At 37.8% G+C, this 9,388-nt stretch overlaps 1 protein-coding gene and 1 long non-coding RNA gene across 2 annotated transcripts; both read right to left on the bottom strand.

Annotated features, from left to right (window-relative positions):
- Nucleotides 1–1,980: 1,980 nt before the first annotated feature.
- Nucleotides 1,981–3,262, bottom strand: LOC109166496 (protein FAR1-RELATED SEQUENCE 5-like). The gene is made up of 2 exons (XM_019315447.1): nt 2,299–3,262; nt 1,981–2,231 (listed from the first exon to the last, which is right to left on the bottom strand). Exons 1-2 carry the CDS (start codon nt 3,260–3,262, stop codon nt 1,981–1,983), a joined length of 1,215 nt encoding a protein of 404 aa, XP_019170992.1.
- Nucleotides 3,263–6,744: 3,482 nt separating this feature from the next.
- LOC109166507 lies at nt 6,745–8,412 on the bottom strand. The gene is made up of 3 exons (XR_002051666.1): nt 7,977–8,412; nt 7,556–7,659; nt 6,745–7,232 (listed from the first exon to the last, which is right to left on the bottom strand). It is a non-coding gene; the product is annotated as an uncharacterized LOC109166507 (long non-coding RNA).
- Nucleotides 8,413–9,388: the final 976 nt, after the last annotated feature.

Here is a 9,388-nt window from a genome sequence, read left to right as displayed (position 1 = left end):
ACCATTATCTGCAACAGAGGAAGCTATCAGCCAGTGGGTGTTGGAAAATCCTAATCCAAATCTGTAAGCACAACACATTCTAGAAACAATGGTGTGCTGTTTATAAATATTTGGTGCATTATATAATGATGTTGGTGTATAAATATCCTATGCACATTGATGTGCTATTCTATGTGATATTAGTGTATATTACGTTAACTATTGGTGTGTTTATACTAAATGATTAGTGACTGATTGTGTTTTATACCTAACATATTTCTTTTGTTTTCAATAGGACCCAAGAACTGTTCAAGTATGAAGGAAGGGTAATCCATTGGGGAGATATGCTGTCAATGAGGCCAGATTCACAGATCCCAGTCTCTATAATTGATGCTTGGGCAGCCATAATCAACATCCGTGAGTCAGAAAGAGGATGTACGAAGTTCATTGCTTCGTTATGGACAACAGTGAGTTGAACATATAAACCTAGTTTCAACTTTAACCAGCTTACAGTACTAACAAAAATACCCTTACAATTTGCAGTTGTACACCGTTGTGGACCCACAGGGAGATGAGGACGTTAGATTTGCAAGATTCAAATCAAAGTACCTTGAAGACAAACTCATCGCTGGCGACGTTAGGTGGAACAGCATTCTATACGTAAGATGTTAATATACATTTGATGCATCCTACTGTTTATCTATTTGTGGTGCATTACCAAGATTCGTACTAACCCCCGTAAAAAACATATCTTTTTTCTATAACAGTTTTTGTTTCCAATTGTATCATGCAACCACTACTACCTGCTTTCCATTTGCCCACTAATGGAAAGATTTGACATTATTGACAACTCTTCTGTCACTTTGAAGAAAGAAAACAAGTATGGGACTGTGCTTGCAAATATGGTAACGCACTAAACCCTGTCTGATTACATATAATTACTGCACAACTACAACAAAAAATGCTCAGATTGTATTACTTGATGCAGCAAAAATTCTTGTCAAGGTTCTTGTCTGACCTGAAATCCTCATACAAGGCTGAGAAAGTGAACAAGGTGAAATCTAAGATAATGAAAATGCCTTGGAGAGATGCACACAACAAGGTAGATTGTGGGATCTTTCTCATGCGACATTTAGAGACTTTCCGAGGGCAGACATATGATCAGTAGCAGTGTGGACTTCAGAAGGACAACAAGGACCAGTTGAACAAGCTACGAGTTCGATACATGGCTGCCCTAATCATGTCAGACTTAAATGAACACAAACATAGAAACATTCAGCAGGCAGCAGAGTTCCGGCTTTGAGCATGACATTAATGTGGAAGAAAGACACTGTGAATATCTCTGACTTGACATGTTTTTTTGTGGTTTTTGATGACCAGCAGTTAATTTTTGTGATGCCAGACATCTAATCTGACAACTACATGTGCTCTTTTTGCGCTATAACAATGCACCATATGCTATAGTAAAACGCACCATGATATATTCTAACATGCACAAATATTTCTGTGTTATAAAACGTCTGCATACCTGTAAAATACACCAACCACACAAGTAAACACACACCATTGATATTTATTATAATCAATTTACATGATTCAGTATACACTATTCTGACTGTAATATACACTACATTCAAAACCATAATACATGGTTGAATATATATAAATATGCACCACTATATGACTGAAAACGCACCACTGTCTATTATAAAATGCACAATACCAACCACACTCCAAAAAATCTGATTCTGTGTTATGAATCATCTGCATACCTTTAAATACACCAATCTCACATATAAAACACACCACAATCACACATGTAATTCAGAATACACTATAAAATACACCAAATTGTGTGTCAAAACGCACCGTTATGTATTGTAAAACGCACAATTCCACAATGTCTACAAAATCCGAATTCTTTGTGTTATAAAATGTCTACACAACTGTAAAAACTTCAAATTCCACAATACAAACCAACTAAGAAAACAACACAAAACTCTAGCCATTTAATGGGCACGTCCTACTATTATGGCCATATTCATCACAAGTATGGCATTTCCTTGATTGCTTTACGCACTTATTCACAGCTTTCTCCCTTGCACTCTTCATCCGCTTCCCGCCGCCCTTGTTCTTAGCTTTAATTGGATCACGCACCTCCACTGTTGACCCCTGAGACACATCACCACAAAATGATTTAATCACACTTTCTTTGCTGCTACCAGCTACCCCATTGTTATCCTCACACCCATCTTTGATAAAAAAACTCCCTTTGCTCACAAATAACACATCTTAGTTTTTCCAACCGTTCTACATTACCATCAGCCAATCCCACGCAAGCATAAATTTCAGACCACATTAGATTAGTAAGCACCCTAACATTGTCCACTTTAGCCGATTGGTCAACAACCGTATCATCAATATCAAATATTGGCTTCAAACTAGCACCTTTTGTCCACCGAGACACCAAATACATAGAAGGAATTCTCTCAAGTCCATGATCTTTAAACACAAAAAAAATATGCCTACACACCAACCGCATCCGCTCAAACATCTTGCATGAACATATAGCACTACAGTCAGCCAACAAAAACTCCACAGACCATGCCTTCTTGTCACCATCTTTTATCCCATAGCACACCTTACCCTCGCACTCACACAAAGACACCACTCGACAAGAAAAACAACCTTCACAAATCTCTACTTGCACATCATAAAATACAGAAATGGTATAGACATCCATTGCATGTTTCTCCAGCGCCAATGGAGTCTTCAAAACAGGAAAGCATGATTCAGAGTCAGCAGTCAATTTTGCTTGGGCATGTCGTTGTGCACTAATAGCACTATCAAAATGCACCAAAAACTCAACCAAACTGGAATGACCATTGGAGAAACTGCCAAAAAAACTATTTTGAGACTCTGATCGAGATGTTGTCCTAACAAATCCCGACATAAACTCATCATGAAAGTATGGAGATGCCCAAAATGTACGAGACTCAAACAAGTAACGAAACCAACCATTATCACCCAAACCATATTCCTCTATAATACGACTCCATAAATCCTCAAAAGTTTTGGAATCTATAGATTTGTTCCAAACAATGCCATTCAACTTCCTCCTAAACACCTCGTCCTTAGCTAAAACCGGTCCAACCTTCTCGCCAACCTTGCACATTATATGCCACATGCAGAATCTATGTTTTGATGTACCAAACACACGAGCAACTGCAATCTTGATAGCTGGATCTTGGTCAGTAACGACACAAATAGGTTCATGACGCATGGTTTTCTTAAATCTCTCCAAAAGCCAAACATATGAGTCTACGTCTTCCCTCGTAAGTAAACCAACACCAAATGTGATGGATCTCTTATGGTTATCAATTCCAGTAAATGGGACAAACACCAAATTATACCTACATAATGCACAACCCAATAACTACTGAATATACTAAATATAACAAAACACACTATTTGAAATCAAAATATGCACCAATATATTATACATAATACACAATAACTATAAATTACTAACCTGTTAGATCGGTATGTAGCATCGAATAAAACAACATCACCAAACAATGCAAAGTTCTTCCTTAATACTGCATCTGCCCAAAAAACCCTTGTAAGCTGATCAACATCATCAACGTCATATTCAAACTCGAAAGCCTCACACAATTCACGCCTTTTAAAAAGCGTATCTATGAATAGTTGAGCATCACCATTCAATATGTATGCCATCAAATCACGCTTGAAATTCTTAAAATCCACCCCAGTAGCCCCAACATTGGAATACTCACCAACAATCTCCTTAAACAGCTTATACGATCGAACATACCCAATATTTGCCCGAACACAACTTGCAATGAACATTTGATGGCCAGTATCAAGACTACGATTCACCTTTAAAAACTGCTTAGCAATAATTGAACACATCACATGAGTGTGTCGTTCCTCCAAAAAATGCACAACAAACAGTCCATTAGACTTACGCTTAAACACCACTCTAGCCTTGCAGCCAACCCTATTTGTCACCCTCCGTCTCTTCACAACAATAGGCTTACCATCACCAACACACGTAGATTGAGTACTATAAATACTCTGTTTAAACCCCTCTCGGCTACAAAATACCTGTCTCTCCACAACAACACCATCCCTCCTCCTCCGAATTGTACCCTTTCTACAATCAAAACCAACATACCCAGCATACTGTTTATAAAAAACAATAGCACAATCCAATGAATCAAACGTTTGCCCCACCATAGGCTTCAAACTATCAGTGCAAACTGGACGCCAATACTTAGTCAACCCAGGAGACGTTTCCAAAACACATGCATTGTCTTCCGCCTCAACATCAGTCAAACAGTGTTCACTGGCACCCTGACCACTAGTCTTTACAGCAACATCAGTTGAATTCCCTTCATCACACTGACTCCCACTTCCTTCTACGCAACCATCAATATGACCACCATCAGTGGAATGCTCTGTATTGCATACACCACCACTGCCTTCTACACCGGCATCAATTGACGTATCTTTATCACAAACAAAGCCCACCGGGTCCATAATAATAGCTGCACACCATGTATATATAATAACACACTAAAATAACCAATGCATGACATTTGGTAACTACAAAACACATAAAATACTATAGTACTTAATATGCACCACAATCATGCAACTTTCACACTATATTAACACAATAACACACAACATCGTAACAACAACAGTGACTTATCTCACCACCAGAAAAATATCAAACCAGATAAAAAAACGCTATACTACATTAATATGCACCACGATGATTCAAATTTCGCACTGTATTCACGCATTAACGCACAACGTCGTACAGCAACATCGACTTATCTCACCCCCAAGAACAATATCAATCCATATAAAACCGATATAACACATCCATGACATAACAAACGCATATTATTATGATCAAAATAAAACTACAAACGTCAATACATCAATACATACCATTCTCCATCGCACAAACTGCCCGGTATACTCAGATTACCCTACCAACTGATCTCCGGCGACCTTCTCCGATTTGCGAACCGATCGCGATCTTGAACTTCCCGAAATTGCGATGTGATCGCTATCTTGATCTTCTCTTCACCAAGTTGCCGATTCTCTCCGAGTTTACATATATAGAACAGAAGAGAATAGAAATTACCTTATATACATTCCCGTAACCATGTAAATGAAATTACATAACTACCCCCACTTACCAAAACGCAAACAACTCTTCCTTATTTTTGAAAATACGCCTCTGCCGTTAGATTGCCTTGATCCAACGGTTCAAATATAACCACACTGCCACACTTAACTACACTGCCACATTTGAGCATTATTCTATATATATATATATACACGTAACATCTATCTATATAAATATATATATATATATTAGTTTAAGAATACGTAACATATCTATCTATATAAATATATATATTAGTTTAAGAAATAGGAAAATTAGTTACTATATATAATTTAGAAATAAGAGAGAGCTTTAAAATAATAATAGTAATTAGTCCCAAATGATTTTGGGTAACATTAAATAATATAATAATTATAATAATATAATTTTGGATCATTCAAAATAATTTTGAAGGATATTAATATGAAATAATATTATAAAAAATAATCGGGGTGTCGCAGTCATGGCTTGGCGTTTAGGTGTTTCTGATGTGGAGATCGTGGTCACAGAGTCGCGGAGTGTCCCCAGCTTGCCGGTCAGAGAGCGTTACCGCCACCCCCGAGAGCCGGAGGAGCATCGGGAGAGAGTTTGGGTCGCGGAGCTGTCGGAGCTAGGCCACCTGGAAGGGTTTTTGTGAGGGCGCGTTCACATGCTGAGTCGGAGAGCTTGATGGAGGATGAAGTGGCAGGTAACCCCTTTCTTCTAGCCTATCCTTGTTTCTTTTTCCGAAGTCATCGTGTTTGTTGTGTCTTGAGTGATACATTGTGTTTCGTAGTTGTCTTTTGCTTGGAAATCTTTGGTATGCCTTTCTTTGATAGCAACTCTTTTGGGGTTTAGTGTAGACTGTTCTTGTTAAGTGATTTCTTTAGTTTGGTATATAAGCTTCGTTGTGAAGTTAGCAATCCATCCTTGTCATGTTTTGCGATTTGGGCCAATTCTACAATCTTTATACTTGGTTGTTCTTACAACAATTCCTTGTGAACCCAACCTCTAAACCACTTGAGCCAATTGTCTTTCTTCAAACCTAACCAATTTTAATTCCATTCACTACTACAAAAACTGCTTTTAACGTCGGGTTTTTTACACTTTTAACGTCAGTTTTCTGCCGACGTTGTCACAGCAGACGTTGTATGTAAATGATACGACGTCGGTTAAAAAAAACTGAAATGGTATAAATGGTAAGCCATTCTGGCTGTGCTCTGAATCACAAATTTATCTTTGCATTGCATATCGAATTTATCCTTGCATTGCACTCTAAGCTTGCATAGTAACTTCATTACAAAAGTGCCCGTCAAGATAGACCATCCTCTTCAAATTTGGATAGTAAATTTATCCTTTAAACAAACCATTTAACTGAATAATGTGTAGACTATCATTTACAAACAAACCATTTATTTATCCTAGTAAATTAAATAAATGTCCTAACTAGCACAAACCATTTAACTGCATGATAAATTTATCGAAGTTTCATATATAATAAGATATATAATAAAGATAATGGTAGCATTAGAATGTCATAAAACATAATACACAGCTCATGAGAAAAGTAAATATAAATATTAAAATGTAAAACTAGTGGATTTAGAAAAAGAAATAGTAAAATAAGTAACAAGGAACAAGTTCTTCTAATGTATCCTAGGTTCAACTATTTCCATTGGAAGTAAAGAAGAGAACTAATGCTTGCAGTAATATATTGAAAATTTCTTGGATAACAAAAAATCTAGCTCCTGCTGATATGGGAGGCAATAATAAACACCCAATCTGCACTTTTACAAAATTTTAGAGCTTGCTGGTTCATTCTGGCATACTTTAGTCAAGAATGGGAATTGTGGGAGATAATAGAATGAGGAACCATATTCAGCTCAAATTGTGGCAGGCCAGCAGTAGTTACCTTGTATAGGTCAGTGTTGCGAGTCTCCGCATCTGCTAACTCTTGCTTCAACTAAAGTGTTTGCAATTTTTCTTTGTTGAGGGATGACTCTAGTTCTTCCTACTCTGCCTTGAGGGCTAATAAAAGATGTTCACTTGTTTCTTCAACCTATTTCACCTGCATAGCACAGTCAGCTCAAATCCTAAGGGGATAGCAACATCAAACAGAAATCAACGGACTTCTATATATGGAGAATTCTCACAACAAAAGCAGACTACATGTTTAAAGAAATATATGGACATGGTTAAGAATTGGATTGTACTCAAGCAGATCGATTTCATTTAGTCTAAAATTAAATTCACAGAAGAATGTTTCTCATTTCTGCAATGGTACATACGGTGTTCAACAAAAGAAAACAAGAAACAATCAATGCAGTAGTCTTTAGTTCAAAAACACAAAACTATCAAATGTTAGTTTAAAAAAGGCAGATCGAGACATACTTTAGCCAGTCTACTTTCAAACTTCCATTAGTATCTATGGTACTGACATAAATTCCTTCGTTTCTCCATACAGAACTCAAAGGACCATCTTCTAGTGGGAGCACCTAGATTAGAGATAAACATACAATATATATATATATATATATATATATATATATATATATATATATATAATGTTAATACCATTAGAGATACATATATGCAAACTTATTCACCCAACTTTGCATGCAATTTAAAACGACCAGGAATTCATGGCCAATGCAAAACTAATCATCAAATGGATCAACTATAAGATGTGTAAAAACCTACATATATACATAACAGAATATAAAATGAATAATAATTGGGATTGATTAGCTAGGATGCAAGAAATTAAAGTGAAGAATGAAGAAAATGATGTGCGGTTATTAAATTAACTGACCAAACCAAGTTTGAGTTTCACAGTGCGGAGTGTGTAGAATCCTATGGGAATCTTTCCTGCATTCACAGATCCAACCTACGCCTCACCGTCAATACGAAGACTTGTTCGAATCTCCGCTGTAATTCGCTCCAATGACAGCCTATTTCGCCCAAATCGCCTAATTAATGAGACGCTTCTCTAAATTCCAGCCAAACTCACCCACTCATTCTCTAAGATTCTCACAATCGGCATCAAGACTCCAGATCTTTCAACCGCATCTCGATCGTAAGCTCCATCGAAACAGAATTCGTATCTCTTGTTTTTTGCGGATGTGCGACGTGGTGGACGGCGGCTGTGCGACGCGGAGGACGGCGAGTGTGCGACGCGGTGGACCGGTGGGGCGGCTGTGGAGTGCGAGCTGCGGTGGAGTGCTAGGTTTATTTATTATTGACGATGGCGCTTTAATTTGTTCCAGATCTTAATTTTTATTTTGTTAAAGAAAATATATAAAAGATACGACGTCGGATATTTGAATATCCAACGTCGAATCCTTGAAAAAAAATAATAAAAAAAAGGAATTATATACGACTTCTAACCGACGTCGGATAGTATTTTATTTTTTTTCTTTTTTTATTTTATGGACCTAAAACGTCGGTTTTATGACAAAACCGACGTTATAGGTCTTTTTTAAAAAAAATGTAAATTATAAAAAATATTTAACGTCGGTTGTTCATTTAACCGACGTCATATCCCTGACGTTAAAAGTGATTTCTGTAGTAGTGATTTAAACCACAAATTCCCACCTTACCCAAATCCCCAAAATTAAATCATCTTTTCCCCAATTTCTCCGAAATCCCTAAATTTCCCAAATCTTCTTCAATTTTCTTCTTTCCCACCCGTGTGTAGCCGAGCACCCCACCCCCTGTAGCTTCACAAGCAACCAGCCACCCCCACCTACCCGTCGCCGAGCCACCGCCCTTCGCCGGAGCCCCGTCGTGTCGCCGCCGCCGAGAGGGAGAAGTCGAGCGAGAGAGCGAGAGAGAGAAGAGAAAGAGGAGAAGTCTTGGGTCCTTTTGTTGAGCTTTGGATCATCTTCAATCATGCCTAGAAGGTCAAGTTTGGCAAGGAAAACGGAATGGGTGGATACCCATTACCTCGTCCTTGAAGGTAAAGCTTTTGATCCAGAATCTTTTCCTAGCTCCTTGTTGGACATGTTTAGGTATCAAGGTTTGTTGGATGGGTTTCTCGCAATAAGGGTCGAGACTTACCCTTGTTTGGTGAAAGAGTTTTACCCTCACATGGTTGTGACAAAGGAGGGTGATAAGTTGGAGATCACCTCTAAGGGGAGAGGTGTGAAGGTTGTGTTATCTGAAAAGAGGTTGGCTCAGTTGTTGAGTTTGTCTGCTATCGGAGTGGCTTAGTACAGTGGTCAT

Source organism: Ipomoea nil, unplaced genomic scaffold (genome assembly GCF_001879475.1).
Source record: "Ipomoea nil cultivar Tokyo-kokei standard unplaced genomic scaffold, Asagao_1.1 scaffold3100, whole genome shotgun sequence".
NCBI classification, from domain to species: Eukaryota; Viridiplantae; Streptophyta; class Magnoliopsida; order Solanales; family Convolvulaceae; genus Ipomoea; species Ipomoea nil.
The sequence above is the reverse complement of the archived record's forward strand: the minus strand, read 5'-3'. Positions and strand labels throughout refer to the sequence as shown.

Bases quoted from the DNA above. Each gene is read 5' to 3' on its own strand.
- LOC109166496 (XM_019315447.1), bottom strand. From the start codon at position 3,262: ATGCGTCATGAACCTATTTGTGTCGTTACTGACCAAGATCCAGCTATC. The intron at 2,232-2,298 runs GTAATGTAGAAC...TTTTTATCAAAG, and splicing joins TTGCGTGGGATTGGCTGATG to ATGGGTGTGAGGATAACAAT.